The sequence below is a fragment of the Gopherus flavomarginatus genome, chromosome 1 (assembly GCF_025201925.1).
Source record: "Gopherus flavomarginatus isolate rGopFla2 chromosome 1, rGopFla2.mat.asm, whole genome shotgun sequence".
NCBI classification, from domain to species: domain Eukaryota; kingdom Metazoa; phylum Chordata; order Testudines; family Testudinidae; genus Gopherus; species Gopherus flavomarginatus.
In genome coordinates, this window is record NC_066617.1 from 134,479,327 (window position 1) to 134,497,242 (window position 17,916).

Below are 17,916 nucleotides of genomic sequence, written 5' to 3' on the forward strand. Positions count from 1 at the left end.
GACATGATGCCGCTTCACCAGGGTCAGTTCTTATGCCACATTTAGAATTTATAAGGCTAATATGTGCTCTCAGTTACACTCTTGAAATCCCATTTGATGTCCTTTTTCTGGTTACTTTGGCCCAAATCCTCAAAGGTGCTTAAGCACCTCACTCTCATTGCTTTCAAGGGAAATTAAGCACCCAAATATCTTTGAAGATCTGGTCCGTAGGAACTTTGGGCCAATTCAAGACCTAAGCATTACCCATGATGTTTAAGTGTGATTTACCTGCTACATAGGGTTTCTACTGGATTTTTGCACAGGGTAAATTTTACCCTTTGTGAGGCTTCAGCTACCACTTAAATCTGTTCTCTGGTCATTGGTTGAAAAGAAAATGAATATCAAAAGTGTAGTTGATAACTGAATACAAATTGTCTGTTTTACTGGTTCAGACTGTTTCCTGAACCTGTCTGAACTGCTGGACAAGACACATTAGTTCTCCAATTGAGGCCATGTCTTCACTGCCAGAACTAGGTGTATTTTTACAGTGAGATATCTCATGCATTTTAGCTAGTTCACTGTAAAACCTAGTGGAGACCAGGCTCTGTAGTTTATAACCATGAAGTAGCTAAGTGAGGCCAACCATGGATGAGGCTATAATGTTGACCTTGCCTAGCTGCAGCATGCTAAAAACTACCAGCACCATGTCTTCACTAGGATTTTACAGCAACTTAGCTTTCGGGCTTTGTGACAGGGTGTACTTGCCCCACACTCGACAGGAAGGGATAAACCCCACAGTCTGGGGAGAGAAAGCCACACACCCTTCTCCTCTACTGGGCGGGGTCCAAGTGCTGGCTCACTATAAAATGGAGCAGCCCCGTCATTCTAGGCTGGCCGCTGAAGGGGAAGAATGCAACTCACAGGCTCCAGCCTGGGAGCAACTGGAACCCCAGACTACAGGAGCCAGAGACACCAAGGCCCAGGCAGGCAACCAGATGCCTGCAGACACCCAAGGGTGGCTGGAGCTGCCGGGAGCAGGCTGAGGAAGCCAGAGGCTCTGAAGATGTCCAGACCATAGCATCAAAAAAAATGGTAGGAAGTAGCCCAGGGGAACTTAACGGTGGACCAGTTATTGAACTGGCTCTTGAGTCAGCATGTTTCAGCCTGATTCTCCACTGATTCAGTGGCACACATACTACCCACTGCCAGGGCCCTAGGCTGGGAACCGGTGGAGTGGGAAGGCCTGGGTCCCCCTACCATGGCCACCACACACCATCACAGGTGGCAGCCCACTTCCCCAACTCTAGCCACCAGGCTGCACAGCCCTGCTGCGGAAGGCAGCTTTATAGATTCTAGCCACTACCGTACGGCTCGAGTGGGAGGGTGCTTGTATTGACCCCTGGCCACTAGGCTGCACAGCTGGGTTGAGGAGGTCAGTCATGCTGACTGTGGCCATTAGGCCATACAGCCCAAGTGAGAGGATATTGACTTCAGCCATTAGGCTGTACTGCCCTGAGGCTAAGGGTGGACAGGCAGACATAATTATGGGACCTTGACACCTTTATCCCGCCTCAAAGGGAGATGGGATTCACTTGCCCCGTAACAGGCTGTAAAGAAAACACCCTTTTGGAAGTGGAGGCATAACCTGAGAGGGAGATATGAAAAAGATTATTCAGTGCTTTATATAGAGAACTGTGGTGTTATCCTACCAATTTTTAGGAAGAGAGCTGGACATAATGATCAAGATAGAAGACATGGACATTTTTTAAATTAAATCTGCAGCATTGTTTTGTATCTAGAAAACGGGACCCCCCCCTCCTCCTTCCCCCCCAACCACGTTTCCATTAGTAGAAATAAAAATTACAATGCATGTTCTTTGTTATGAGTGAATATTGCTGAATATAGAGGCCCATTGCAAACCCAGCCTGACCATCCACATTTGGAGGTGGGAGGAAGGGATCTATTATTTTACCTTTGGGGAAGAAAGGAGTGGGGAGGGAGAGAGAGAGAACTGCATGACCCTTGGGAGAATTAAAATGCTCGCTGAGAATCCACTGGCCTTGTCTTTTGTTTGATTGCATTGTTTTGCCTGAGCTCCTGATCTCTATTAGCTTCCCATGCAGCCCAGGGCTTACCTCTGCAGCTTTCAATTACAAGTTTTACTGTTTGCTGGTATATTCATTCATGCCAGCTATTCACTAATATGGCACAATCCAAATGTCTCAAAGAACATGGAAATTTTTGCAAGAACATGGAAATCTTGGAATCCAAGATAGGGGTCTAGGCTTACTCTAAATCTTATTCTAAGGCTATAATGGTGAATCTCTGTTTATTTTCCACATAGTGCATAGCTTTCTCCTGTTAGATGCTCTAGCCAAAATTATAAAATGTGTATGCTTAAATATGGATTTGAGGGTAGTGTTGGGTGGATCTATAGAGACAGGGAGGGGAGGAGAAGCAGCCAAGCAGCAAGGAGAAGCAAGTAGACAGATGGACCGCGAGCAGCCGCAAGCCATCTGGCAAGGAGTTAGCAGGTGCAAGTGTACTTACCAGCCTGGCGGGAGGAACTACCTCTGCATCTTGGCCATACACTGAGGGCATAGTTATGTGCAAAAGGGTAGGACAGTGAAGAAATGGGCCTGCAAAATTAGCCCAGGGTAACCAGCTCTGTACAGAAAGGTTCCAGAACAGATGCAGTGTAGCAACCTTTTGATCTAACAGCTGTTCCCAATGTTCATTTACAATGACTTGGGAGAACTAAAGAATTGTTATATTTTGGGGGTCAGAAATCTGTTCTGACAGTAGCTTAATCCCAGTTATAAAGCCATGTATACCCAAGAACAGAAAATAATCTGTGACATGCTACCTTTGGAATACTATACTATTGGACAAATCTAATGGTTTTTGGTTTTACCATATAAAAACTCTATTTGTCCAGTCTGGATGTACACCTAACCCTTCTTTGTTTGGCTCCCTGACTTTTCTTCCAAAATATTTTCTTCTAGAGGATTTTCCTTCTTTATTTTATATACTAGCATCTTTGCATTAGACCATTCTCCCTGCTCACCTGAATAATTAAAATGATTTCATATTTATTTTAATATGTCCCCAAAGCATTCTGTGTAATAATTTCAGGATGCCATCCTAGATTATGAACAATGAATGTAGCCACTCCCTTTTCTTCATTATTTAACACTTGACTCTTTCGATTATCTACTGTTTCTGTTTTGTTAGGTGTATATCAAAAGTCTAAAGTCTGGATCCATAATTGAATTTCCCTGAAGTTCAGAATCTGGAGTTTGGGCCTAGATTATGACAAAGATTTACAGTCTGGCTCCAAACCTCATCAAAGCAACAAGGTAGTTTGGGCCTACCTCTAAAAGAACTAGGAACCTCATTTTCAGAAGCGCCAAGAACTGACACTTTCAATGGTTTCAGCTGGAGCTGATGGGTATTCAGCTTTTCTGAAAGCAGGCTTCATATCTCTATGTGACAGCTTTAGTGTGTGAGAAAAGTCCATTAAAACAAATAATCCAACCTCACATTGACTTTAACACCATGAGGGACATGCAAGTCAGCTTCAGCGCTCTCTCTCACAAGAAAGTATTTATTGTACTGCGTGTTAGGAAAGGCCACTCTCTTCTGATTTGTGAGTTTCCCTATTGCTCTAAGACAACATATCCCACAACAACCATGCAGTATCAAATCTCATTCAAAAGTCTTTTATTATTTATCATTTGTTTTACAGTAGTGTCTAGAGGTCTCAGTAGAGATCAGGACCCAACTGTGCTAGGCATTGTGAAAACACCTAGTAAAAGACAGTCCCTGCCCCAAAGAGATTATAGTCTAACTAGACAAGATAGACAAAGTCTGAGAGGGGGAAACAAAGAGATGAAGTAACTTTCCCAAGATCACACAGCATCTTAGTGACTGAGCCAGGAATAAATCCAAATCCAGTACCCTAGCTAATGTACTGTGCTGTGTGTGCATTTCCCTACAAAACTACACACAACAGATGAAAATCTGTAGTGACCAACAGTGACCTAATCTTTAAGGGTTCAGAATTATCATTCTCCTATTACTACATGAAAAACCAAGAAATCCACTTTAACCCATCCCCTTAGAGTATGTAGTAGACCCAGGAGCAGAGGATGTGGAATTACAATGTTTTAGGGAATCAGAAGTGGCAACATCAGGAACATTAACAAACTCATACAGAGGCAGTTTTCTCTCCTTACTTTTTGAAATCAGCCAGCACTGAGTGCTGCTCACTAATGTAGAAAGTTCCCTTTCTTGCTGTTTTTAATGTACGATCAGCATGAAGGCTTGTGCTGTTACTCTGTGTTCAAAAGGGCAATTCCCATTCACATCAAATAAATCTATGACTGGACAAACTCTTCTCCTATACCAATACATAGCCCATGTTCTACAAGCTGTAAGCAATGAATCCCCAACCAATGCATTCATTTTGCCATATAAAAGTGAATAGTGGGGAAAAAATACACAGATGTTACCTCCAAACATTAGATTACAACCTCTTTATTTTAGAAGATGCCACCAAGAAACTATGTATATCCCCATTGCAGGAAAAGGTGCCACCTTGTATTATGCTTGCTCTTGTCTCTTGTACATTTACACTAATCAGTTATTAAGAACTTGTTTTATTTTACATGTTTAATTTATCATAGTCTTTCCAAAATCTGTCTACCAGCAGCGTATTTTTATTTGAGTCAAGTTTCTTTTTTAAAAAATCATAAACGAATGGTTTCTGGTCACAAATGTTTACAATAGTGCAGAGGTCCCAATTATTACCATGCATGTACACCAAAATAATAACAACTTTGCCAGATTGCATATTCACCATATACAGATGTATTTGCTAAGGTGTCCCTTTTCTAACCAGTTGTGAGTATAACTAACTGCAACCTACTTTTTGCTGGACTAACCAATGAAACCATACCACTGTGCCTACAGTGCATTAAAACACATTAGAAATACACTATTGGTTCTGATTATGTGGGTTTTGTTGTATGCCTTTTGAAACAGAAACGCAGTGCCCGCATAGAAACAGGCATACACCCCAAGTCTTTGTGAAGCCAAAGTTTTGCATCCTTTAGTACAAAGTATACAATTCTCTTGTAAACAGAAGCAGTTACAACGGTCATGTTCTTGTGCGTATCAGAATAGAACAGAAAGATCCGTAGGGAAATGAACCTCATCACTGGCAGTCCCTTAGCAACGGGAGAAGCAGACTCCCTAGACAAATGCAAACCTAAAGAGACCCCAGTAGGTAATACTCAAACAGCCTCTACCATGCTTTAATCTTCAGACGCTATCATGATTAAGCCAGGGACAAATGTTTGTCCACAAGATAAACAACACAAATCCAGTAGGCACTCAACTAACCTCTCTCTATTTTAACTGTCAAAAGAACCCCCCCCCCCCCCCGCAAGATATCACAATGAGTGAAGGTTTCCTTCATTTCTCACACTTTATTGGAAGGGAAGAGTTTAGCTGTACAAAACCCATTGTCTGGGACCCTACACAAAGAGTCAGGCTAACTAATACTAGCATGCATTTGATGGATATAGAGGAATTTCAGGCGTTTAAATAACATTCTTGGTGGGGTGGAGAGGAAAGGAGCGAAGTCTTGCTTGCACACAGATGTGTGGATTGCAATTACATTCCTGTTTAGTCTGAGCAGCTTTCTTCTCCAGGACACAAGGCTGTGTTCATATGGATTTATTAATCAAGTGACGTGCTTGTTGATTTCGGCTTTGCTTTGTTATGTGTCACCTCCTGATCCCTTTCCTTTCTGCTCTACTTGATTGCAATAGGGACCAAAGCTCAGAGCTCGCTCTAACTCCCCAAGTCTATTTCAGGCAGCGGAACAAGTGACCTGACTCACAGGATGAACTGGGGATGGCACAGGGAAGGGAGAGGGCATTATTTATCCCAGCAAATTCTCATGGTCACAGATGAGCGCTCAGAAGATCTCTAAGTAGTTAGCTCTAAATAAAGCATGCCTTGCTTCCCTTGTATTCCCCCTCAGCAGTTGCCTTAGTATTATTATTATACTTCTATAGCTTTTGCATTCGGACCTTATAATTATGTCACACAGCAAGGGAAACCGCCAGCATCCCAGCATCTGGTGTGTGGTTTAAAACTTTTGTTTCAAGATTTGAACTATTTATAGAAGGCAAACTTTGTAGGATAGTAATTTCCTACGGTTTTGAGAAAATATGGCTACGTTTATATTAGAAGGGGTTTTTTTTATTTATTTATTATAACTGTTGACCTTCTAGAAAAGAAGCCAATGCTGTATTTTATAAGCAAGTGGTTACCTACCAGTAGACATGACCCGCATGGGAAAAACAGAGCGCTTTAGCTATTTGGTTTGATCAGTAGCATCCAACTAAATTAAACCGAACATGGTTCCATAAATCAAGCGTCTTTAAAAATCAGTAGCCAAGGCATGTGCATTTCATTAAGAATTAAGAATGCAGAAATAGACATGTTTAGTTTCTTTTGATGGGTGTGTTTATTCTTTCTTCTCTTGCGTGGCGGAGGATTATGTTTTTCCATGGGCTACCAGAAACTAGAGATATACACTGTGTGTGTATATATAAACGGAAAGAGGGCAAACATGTTAACATCACACATGCACACACAATTCAGCGGGCAAAAGTTAAAGTCGTGGCATCATAAAAAAGTATTTTCTGATCAGGACACTATAAATATGAAGTGAGCGTGAAATAGGAATCCTGAAACAGGTTTTTCTTATTAGGCTGAAGGTGCAGGTTCAAGGTCTCTTGAACGGACTGGTATAGTCTTTGGCAAACCTCGCAGCCTCCCTCAACCACAGAGCCAGGTAACCTCGACAGCTGCCTACTGAAACGTGCCTACCGCGTCTTTTATGTCCTTCAGACCCAGCCAAGGGCCCGATCCTACATTCTTTGTATTTGATGTTGCAAACCTCCATTGAAGTCAGTGGAGTTCAAGGTGCTCAAGGAATGTAGAAGGATCGAACCCTAAAACAGCGCTCGACTACTTCAGTTCTCCACATTCCATGTGGTTAGCACTCAGGTGGCTTTGGGCGAGCAGAGACACTTGACACGTTTTGCCTTCATTCAGGGCGCAGTTAGTTTCTAGCCCCTTCCACATGTGAGCCACCTGAGGGATGACTTTCAGGCGGACAGGAAAGCTAATGGCGTCCTGAGGCTGATTTTTTTAAGTCAGAAACACCTGACAACCTAAAACCTGGGACAGCTAGCCAACCTGATGGGAGACCTTTAGGACCACCAGCGCCGGCACTCACTCCAGAGTTAACAGGAGCCAAGAAAGCACATATGTGATTACAGGGATTTAATTTAAAGATCGAAACTATTTCCAATCCCACACACCCTTCCCCATCCCCAACCCCTTCCTCCCCCGACCACGAGAAAGGTTCTGGAGCCAGCTCTAACTCCTAAATCAGGTCAGAGAGAATTTATTTGGGAAAGCATCCAGTTCTAGCAACGTATCGGTAGGTGCATTTGTCCAACCTAGCTTTGTTTTCACAGGCTTTGATGATTTCTGCTTTAGTCTATACAGATGCCCTGGGCTGTATAACCTTAGGTCTGTATATAGATAGATAGATAGATGTAGATATTTCCCCTTTAAGAACATAAATAGATATCACCCTTCCGCAGGCTTTTGCAATTCCTCTAGGAAAAGCTCAACCCTATGTCCTTTCCTCCTGAAAGTTCAGGTGTGCTTCCCCATCATTCAAGAGCTGACAAAATGTCACATTCCCACGATAACGTAAAACAGTCGGAGAGATGTGGTCTGTGCTCTGCCGGGTCTTAGGTAAAGCAGCATCCTGCGCTGGGGAGAAAAGAGCAGCTATCAACCAACTTCTCCGGCTACCTGGCTGCATACGCCCCCCTGACAGACTTAAAACATCAGCATCATCACACATTTCACAGACCTGCTACAACGCTATGTAACCCGGCTCCCTTCTGTCAACCTGCCCCCAGGTAGCTAGCGGGGTCATTTTAAAGAGTATTAAAAAAAAATCTGGATCACTTACAGGTAACTCCCACTGGTAAGGATGAGGAAAATCTGAGGGTAATACACTGAGAGTAAAACACTGCGAGATGAAAAAAGGAGCATGGCTGAATCCCGTTTATACTCTTGGAGTTCGCTTCCTTGATTATTCCTTTCTGGCCCCCCAGATCGTTATTCCCCACCCGTTTTGGTGTCAGCTGTGGCCTTTTTGCTTGAATCTGAGTTGGAATCCAGTCCCTTGGGCGTGGGGGGGCTTGTTTGTTTGTTTGTTTTGTTTGTATTGTTGTGCCTAGTTTCCCCTTGGTGCTAAAGCGTATATGTTGCTGCTGCTGCTGCTGCTGTTGCCTCTGGCTCTGGAATGCTGCCTGTCATGTCTCAGTGGTTGGAAGCTGTTAGAGAGTGGGTTCGCTTGTTGGAATGATGATGGTTTAAGGGATTTGGATGGCAGAAAATGCCTCTCTCTCTCTTTCTCTAACTCTCCTGAGACTCCAAGCTGCCATTGGGCAGTCAGTCACCGCAATCCGCCTCCTTTTTTTTTTTTTTTTTAAAGGGGAGGATGACAATGGAAAGACACTGATTTAGCCAAAGCTCTGCATTCTAGCTGTGTGCACTGCCTGAGACCGCTAGATACATCTTGCTTTGAAAACAAACCTCAGCAACTTGGTCATGTATTTTAAACAAATCATCCGCTCTGCAGGCTGCGAGCTCCGGTGCCGCGTAGATGGCACTATTTCAAAAGCTCGCGGTTAGAGGATGCTGAAGGGACTAGGCAGCTACAAACGCAAAACTTAGTTTGATTAAATTGTTTTATTATGGAAAGCTGCCCCCCCCCAATCTGAAACACCGCAAGAGAAGCTGGTGGAGGGAAGGATCTGTTATTATAGCCTCCTGAATTGAAAATTAAACGGTATTTCAAAGGGTCCTTTCAGAAAGCCAATGTTTGTATAGTCGCCTGAGTAAAAACATTAACAAACAGACAATTCTTTGAATCTTATTTTTTTTACTGGCTTGGAGTTCGGGGTGGGGGGAGTTGGAGAAAATGAAGTAGCTTGTTTGGGGGGTTATAGTCCTTTGCCAATATGCCTGGCATCTCTGAGCGGCTCAGGAGGCACCTTCACACACACCGTTCACATTTCACGTAGAATAAGATTTTCTTTATCAGAAGATGAAAGTTTGAGGAGTAGTTTCATCTGCTGCTTAGTTCCCTGTTCCCTTCATTACTTGGAGGCAGTCTACGTACGTTCTCAATGTTCTCGCTATTTACTACATTATTATGTTTTCATAGGGTTAGGTAATAAATAATATTTACACCTAACGTGTTTCTGAACATATTGCAAAGTCAGCCAGTAACTAATAAGTCAGTGAAAAGTTTGTGATGAACAATTATTCTTACTTTTGGGTGTTTCCCTTATTTGGAAAAACCATGGGACACTGTATTTGTTAGTGAGGAGAATTGCGGGGCAGAAAGACACGCTAGCTTCCAAGAACTGGAATTGGAAAAAGAGCCCCGAGAGAGAAATACAACAGGTGATTTAGTATAACTGCAGCGGAAAAACTCCAGGTCTCTCATTTTTACAGTTTTCTTTAGTCCATATGTAAATTGTGTGTTTTCCCATGTTACTTCCCAAATATTTGCACGAGTTTTCTTTAACTTGGGTGTTCCAAATATCGTGAAAACATCTTTTGAGACTATGTAGCTAAATATCTTTAGGTGTCTATTATGCAGTAAAGGAATCCTCCAAATGATGTTAAGGTTACAGACTGAGTCTAAAATGTTTACATTTTTTCTACTTATATTATCAGAATCGTTGCTATTTTTTGTTTTATTTAATCATTTTCATCTACAAGTTCAATATCATCCGTTAGTATAATTAACATTATCTTGAAAAATATAATATTAGGGAATAAAGAGAAACGCTTTACATTGTTTAAAGAGTTTAAAGTTGAAGTTGGATCTTCTAACTTGTCATATTTCTTTGTAGTACATACGTATATACGTCCCGCTCTCCATCCCGCTCTCTCATAAACATATTTATATATATATATGCGAGTAATGATTTAATTACGTGTAACTATGATAAATGTAAATCAGAAGAGTTTATAACAAATGTTTTTTATTTTATTTCTAGCATTCTTTTCCAGATTGACCATTCAGATACATTTTAAAATGTTTCCTCTTTTAAGGAACAATCAGATCCATGTTTAAACATTAAACCTTCCCCACTTGGCACTGTAAAACCTCCTGAATGAGGTGGTAACATTTCACCTGGCGTAGTTGAAACTAACATGATTTGCCCATCTGTAACTGTAGAATTAGGACCGATATTATCTATAGCGTTAATTTACAATACATGACTAGATTAACACTCTAGAAAACAAAACAAAGTCATGCAATTTATTCTTTTGGAGTGACATTACGAAATGGTAAAACGAGAAATAAGTGGAATTACATTCCATAAACTTCCCTCTGTGTGTGTGTGAGCGAGAGAGATGCATTTGCTCCTATTGTGTTTTAAAACCGAATACTCTCCCTGTAATAAAATGGTGGTGTAGTTTATACGATTGTATTATCAATAACCCCAAATATGACATTTTTGAGCATGTACTGGTTGTTCTCCCACACACAAGTATGCTCTAAACATACCAGAGCCAGAACAGCAGTGAAATGGTTACCAATACCATTCTATAGAATGAGCCACAAAGATAGTATTGAAGGAACGATTTCCCCTCACTTTTACCTGTCTACTCCGAGCTTCATTTTCTTTCTTTTGACAACTCTGAGTGCAAAATGTCCAGAATAAGTGTACATCACAACCTGGTAAAACCTTTTAAAGTGTGTCTGTAATGCACAGAATTGATTTCTTAACGGAAATAATATTCATTGCGTATGTCCTGCGGAAGTTAGAGTATGGTGCACGACAAACGAGTTGTCTAGAATTTGCAGTTATCTGGCTGGCAAGCCATGTGAGAAGGCATAGACTGTCACTAGTGTCAAGAATTGTTTTTTTTCGTGATGGCTAGTATTGAAATCAGAATAAGATGACAACATTTCATTTAGCCTTTATAAAGATTCTGACTGGAAATTTTAGAATAGTCCGCGGGATTTAGACCCATTGATTTTACATGGAAGAGATGTGTGTAAATCCTCTAGATTGCTTTGAAATGTTCAGTCTCTGACTATAGTAGTTAAAATATTATTAAAGTTTAGGAGCTATCCGGTATTTGGCCCCTTCTTGGAATTGCTATTTAGACCAGCCTGGAGATTAAGTGCTCTCTATCTTAGTTATTTATTTAAATCTGATTATTCCCTGTACGCTTTAAAATATGCATTTTAATATTATTTCGTCTTTAACAAAAGATGAAGCATCAATAGCTTCATTCTTGCTGGCCAGACCTAGTTCTCATGGATCAAACTTTATAGGATTTCCAGAGCAGCGATGCACTTAATTTTCATTTATAGCTAAGGTGTCTGGAGTCCATGTGCATTGAAACCACGTGTGTTTTTGTTATCTACTAAATAAAATGCAAAGCCCTGGAAAATAAATAAAATCCTAAGCCCAAATACCCATGTGGTTTCTGTATAAGATGAAGCATTTTATTTGTGTAGTTACAAAATTTGAGGTTTGGCCAGTTCCCCAAGCCGTGATAGAGCGCAGGAAAAAGATAATAAGCTAAAGGTTTGTGCATCTGCTACACCACCATTATGTTCCATAGATTATTTCAACCAGGGAAAGCACTGTCAAGAAATTCATTTCTCCAGTTCCGGGACAGCTTACGCAGACAAAGCTCCCACTGACTGCAGGATCTGACCCATAAAGTCGATTTATGTCCACGAGTAATATAATTTAGAAGAGCGCCTCCAGAGAAGGCGCGATTTCGTTGTCGTTTTCTATATACTGTCACAATAGCAAAACAAATGTTCAGACAGAACCATCATTCGGTTTCTGTTCATCCGTTCTTTTTATTGATCACATACGCTTAGAAGGCGGAAAAAATGTCCTCCAGGCTTTTCAAGCACATGCCCGATCTTACTAGACTAGCTGATGCTGAAAATACAAGGGTGCAACATTTAAAGATCATCAAGACACGCCAAACTATATGTGCCGTGTGCCGTATGCCGTTGCGAGGTGACATGAAAAGCCAGCACATTATAGTTTCATGCTGCCACCTGGTTAACAGGGCATCCACCTCTACAGGGGGAATCGTTTTCCCAGAATGCATCCAAGTGGATTAAATGGCTCCACTGGATTAAATAAATGGCTCCACTGTGATCATATAGTTAAAGGGCTTTCGACTTCCTTTCTCCTCGTCGCGCCCCCTCCCCCATGTTACTCTGACTTTCCATTCGCAGTAAATTTTGTTTTGTTTTGTTCCAGTGTTGATGCTTAAATATGTTCCTTACCTGTTCTCTGTGAGAGAATAAAACGAAAGGAAGCATCACATTGACAGCACTGGTTTCAATTTAGCCTAGAGTTCCATAAGTGGATTCCACCTTTACAAAGCTTGTATCCATTATTCTCAGACTTTACCTTTATATTTGCACCTGGGGTACATCTATCATTTTTAATTTGCATTTTTTTCTAACAGTATCTGTCGTTGTGCAACTTTTGTGGGCAATATTTATTTGCAATATCTGACACTAATATTTTAATCCGGGTTGAAAACTAAAGGAAATGCTTGCTTAAATATGAGATGTTTTAACCTGCCTGAGTTGAGGGGTTGGTTTTTTTATTTATGTTTTTTGAATTCGAACCTCAATTGAGGATAAAAAGCTGGTTATTCCTATTTTTGTCTCCGGTGCTGCAGGTGAAGTATTTGCCATAACAATGCAATGTTGTTTAAAATGTGAATACCTCAGAAATCTCCGCATGCTCACTCCTCTGATTTCTTGTGTTAAATAATTGCCAAAATAGTTAAGGAGAGGACTCATTATTGGTTCTTATTACGAAGTCATGCTTTACCTCGTGCCCGTCACTCCGCAAAACTCTCAATCAAGCCACAGAATGGAAATGAAGTCAATGGCAATTTTGCCTAAGTGAAGACTGCTGGATCAGAATTATACCCTCTCGTCCTAATGACAAATGCCAGTTTCTTTGTTAAATTAAAAGCGCTGACACCCAATTTTCATATTTGTCATTGGCTAGGCAAATGTGTATTTCATGCTTCCTTTCTGAGGCTTTAGTTTGCCAGCGTCCTCTCATTATTTAAGTGAAGTTTTTGCAACACTTTATTAAGGTTTTAGTATTTTCTCCATAGCAAATAAAATAACTGCAAAATATAAATTATTTGCTATGTTGGCAAAACAACACTCGTATTCATACTGCAAATTAAACCCAAACGCACTCGAAGGCAGGCTGCTACTTTATCAACCCATTCTTTCCTTTCTATGCAAAAATCTGACTCCAAAAAGGTATCATTACAGCCAAAGAATATAGTTTCAACAAAATGGTAGTTCCAGAGCTTGATGAAAGATGAAATAATTGCATCCCACATGTCTAGCCTCGAAGCAGCCCAGGATCTCAGAGCAAATTTCTCTACTATTGTTTAGGGAAAGTGAAATATCATCATCCCCTTAAAGGAATAGTGAAAGATCTGCTGGAGTTTCTATACGAGCTTTTACAGTTCTTGCTTCACACTCGTTTTTAGTTATGGGGACAATTCATCGATGTCCTTTTGTTTTTGTTCCGAATTCTCTTTATTAAAGTTGCATGTTTAATGTCTAACAACAAATGTCTGCCCCTCCAGACTTTACCATGTTCCAAATCTTCTGTTCACTAAATTATAAAGCCACTATCGAAATGAATCTAGTCTAACAAAGTCATTCCCTTGTACTGCAAACTATTTGGTCTTGTCTTTTCGCTGTGAGAGATCTCTTTCTTTAGCTATCTAGGCATGTGCAGTGTTCTCATCGTTGTAGTATCTAATATCTGAATACATATATGGGCCAAATTCGTTCCTCATGTACAACGGTGTAAATCTAAACCTTAAGGATGACAGACTTTAGCACTATATTATATGATGACACAAATTGGTTAGCTATAATAAAAAGCTAAAAGCAGCTTTTTAAAAAAGCTAAATAGCTTCAAAAACAGAGTAGGCTTTCAGGAAAAATCGAATATCTATCCAGCAGATACCCCTGGGAAATAGTATCCCTTAACTTTCCCCCTGTATGGATATAGGCCAGTGCAGAAAAAAAATCGATTAAAGGCAAGGGGCTATTCTGCCAAGACAAGACCCTTAGCAACATGAAAGATACCCAGTCATTCCGATTCTGTTCTATCTGGTCCCTTTACGGTAGTGTCTGAAGGGATAGTTGTAACTCTTTCAACTTCGCGTTATTTTCAATGTTTTCTTATTGCTGAGTGGAGCTTCGCCTATTCACTTAACGTACACTCTGCTTCCTTCCCCCGACCTGAAGAAGAGCTCTGTGTAGTTCAACAGCTTAGACTTCTACCAGCAGAAGTTGGTCCAATAAAAGATACTATTATCTCACCTCTATTGTCTTTCTAATGCACTACTAACGGGCAATCTTACATTTATTTCCTGTGCCCTGCCCCATGCAGTTACTGGAGTTCTGTACCCTGAATCCATTTCAGTTAAGATAACACACCGTGTGTGTCTGGTTAAACAGACACCTGCGAATAGCAGAGCTATATGTAATGGAAACCTGGGGAAAAAACAAGCTTCTGCCCATTAGGCAACCTGCGGGAAATACTCCGGAAAGCCAGTCCATTGGGCCACATCTCTTGACTTTCCTATCCCATTGTAAATAAGGGTATCTCATGCCAATTATCTACAGCCCTCTGATTCCTTCGAGATGGCTAGCTGGGTGATGGGAGAGTGTAAGTTACCAGTACTTGAGCTAGTTATTTTCCCCATCAGTAAACTGGCCCTTTGGAGCTGATTTTTCCCTTGTGTGATCTTAATGCTCTGCCATTCTGTTCACTTGATTACGGATTTCCTCCCTCTGGCCTTCCTTCCCCCCCCCCCACCCCAACTCTGTGATATTTTGCCCCTGCATTGCACTGCAGAGTACTGCACTGCTTTCTGAAGCTGCTCCGCTTGCTGGGGAGCAACACAAAATATCAGGTTAGGTAGGTGGTGCGGTTCTATTAAAAAAGTCAAGCGTGTAAAACAACATCAAAGGAAGAGGAGGGCAAGGGATGGTTGATGTAGTTTGTGCTCCAAAGCTGTATCACATTATGGCTTGGAAGGAGGTGGATAAGGGTGGAAGATGAACCCTAGTCTTTTACCAGGAGGCACTCTACATTATGCTGTATTGTGGTGCAGTGCCTGTACGACTGAATCTTTCTGACTGCACTCAGTGCAATTATCCTCACTTTAATATAATTGCAGCTCCTCCCTGCTCCCCCCCCCACACACCTGTATTGATTTCAAACTGAGAAGCAAGAATTTTCAGATTACAACCCACTTTATGCATTCTTGATCATTTAAAAAAAAAATCCCGCAGCTATGCTAAGGCAGGATCTTTTAAGAGTTTGCAGCTCGACAGGTAAGAACTCGGCTGGGGCTCAGGAATGTGGAAATACAACTCAAGTCAGCCTACTGCGAGAGCAATATTAATAAGGGCATACAGGTGAGTGAGTGAGAGAGAGAAACTTGGCAACTAAAATAACATAGTGATCTAGATCATTGCGGTCAAACAACAAGCAAACGTTTGACTCCCCAGTAGCCCTGCTAAAATGTGGCCTGGAAGGGCTGCAGTCAATGAGCAGGACACTGAAGCTACAGCCCTGGGTTTCTGGTGTGGTTCAGGGTTGTTTTGTCAGAGAGGTAGACAGACCAGTTGTCAAGTCAATTTCAACACGTCTGTGTGATGGATAGAAGCGCAAATTGTGTCTAGGCCTGTATTAAAAAAAAAAAAAAATCCGCGAGAGCAGGTTCAGACCAGGGATTTTCCCTCTCCCGCCCCCTTGACTACTTAAACTCTGCTCTATTGTCTCATCTCATCAATAGTGGCTGAGCTAACTCCGTCAGTTTTCTGAGGGGCTGTATGCCGGAGCTAATATTTAGATTCGATTAAATAATTCAAAATAAAAGAATCTCTCCATACGGCCAAGCTGGTCCCTGCAGGCTGAAAGTTACTGTAGCTTCTATTCGCCGGTTTAAAGCAGTAGCATTCTGATTACAATCACAATAAGACACTTAAAAGAAATACACATTTTCACTGTTCTTTTGCTGATGGACGTGAAACCTCAACAGATCTTCAAATACACCGGGAGACAAACATCACGCATTTTTGGCAATATATTTTGTTCACAAGTTTGAGCCAAAACCCAGAGGATTAATGCGGACAATCACTTACCCTAGTTTGACATAGATGACTCCAAAGCATAGAAACACGTAGAAAATCCACTTTCGAAAGTTTCTGTGCATGATCTAGAGAATGGACTGAGCCATAAAAATGCACAAAAAGTAGAACTGATCTCTGCCGATTAAATTCCAGTCAAGAGCATTTCTGAGGCTACCCAAAAAAGGAGCCTGTCGAACTGTAAAAACTCAGCAACGTTCAGACAAGATTTTTCTCCTAAAACCATGGTGACCAAAACTGATTCTGATAATGGGGTGAGGGGGGCAGAAAGAGTTTATCAAAAAGGCAAATCAAAAACCCAGGACAGCCCGTTTGAGAGAGAAAATGAGCAAGCCCTGATCTTGATCAACTACCTCATAGAGCCCTCAAGTTCAATGTGTTTTTACTTGTTCTGACTTCCCCAGGTGACACCACGTATCTTGCAAGCTGTGGCTCCAGGTAGGAGGAGGATCTCTTTCACTCTCACACTTTCACTCTCTCTCTCTCTCTTCCTCCTCCCCTCCTCCCCCCGCCCGTGTGTGTGTGTGTCAGAATCTACCGCATCTCATCCTTTACACACACATATGTAATGCAATCAAGCAGTCACTAAAGCATTTGTCTCTCGTGGAGCAGTGTGGCTAGCTTGTTTGTTTATTTTGCAAAATAGATGGTTAAAACTTATTTTTAAAAAAGCGAAGAAAGCCAGCTCTTCCATGCCTGTGTATATGTCGCTATATGCCGTACAATATAGTGTGTGTCTATATCTGTATATTGCTAGACAGCTGAATGTGTGTGTACCTGTAGGCACGCCTATCACTGAATGGGGTGGTAGTTATATATGGTCTTGCAAAACAAGAAAGCATTCTTACTCCTTTAAGAAATACCCAGCTTCTTAGCGAGGTTTAAATTATCCAGTTCGGTTTGCCTCAGGGTGCATAGAGATTAATACTTCTCAATTTATATTCAGTCATTGATACTCAAGCCTGTTTAAGATGTTGAATTTTTTTAATCTCACTGGTTTTGAGATCCGTTCCATTTACTCCTACAATCAGTGGGCGTTTGTTTCGATATATGCACTATATGTGTATTTGTGTCTATGCATACATCTGTAGGCATATGCATATATAAATAACTCACATAAACGCTCATCTGTGTGTTTGTTATATATACCTACACCTATGCAGATACATACATGCGCATATCATTTTTACTAACAGGAAACCTATAAAGCTAGTTGCACCTTACAAAGAGAAACAGCGAAATACACACCGATATAAATGTAAACAAAAGCAGGCAGTGACAAACAAAAGCAGACAGTGAACACAAAACTGATTGTAAGCCATCTGCCTTTGCCTGGGAAAACATTTTTGTAAATGCATCAATCTGCGCTGCTTATATATACTGCAAAACTGTATATCGTTTTCGAGATGACCTGAGATTAACTAGTTAATAATATCTGGATTTTCGTACCCTGAGCCACAATCAATGGTAACCCCATTCGCACACCCACTTAGCAGATCTCGTTAAAACCCTCAGAGAACTACTGAAAAGAACATCTATTTTGGAGGAGGTATGAA

General features: G+C 41.1%; 1 protein-coding gene across 2 annotated transcripts in view; it reads right to left on the reverse strand.

Moving 5' to 3' along the window:
- Positions 1–16,844, reverse strand: part of WNT7B (Wnt family member 7B) — a 153,051-nt gene extending 136,207 nt beyond the window's left edge. The window contains exon 1 of one of the 2 annotated variants that reach the window (XM_050966258.1): positions 16,355–16,844. In XM_050966258.1, coding sequence (XP_050822215.1) covers positions 16,355–16,425 — 71 coding nt within the window. In that variant the 5' untranslated portion in view covers positions 16,426–16,844. Of the gene's footprint in view, positions 1–8,050; positions 8,412–16,354 lie in introns of those variants that run through there. The other variant, XM_050966257.1, reaches the window with a different exon arrangement.
- Between the last annotated feature and the right edge of the window lie 1,072 nt (positions 16,845–17,916).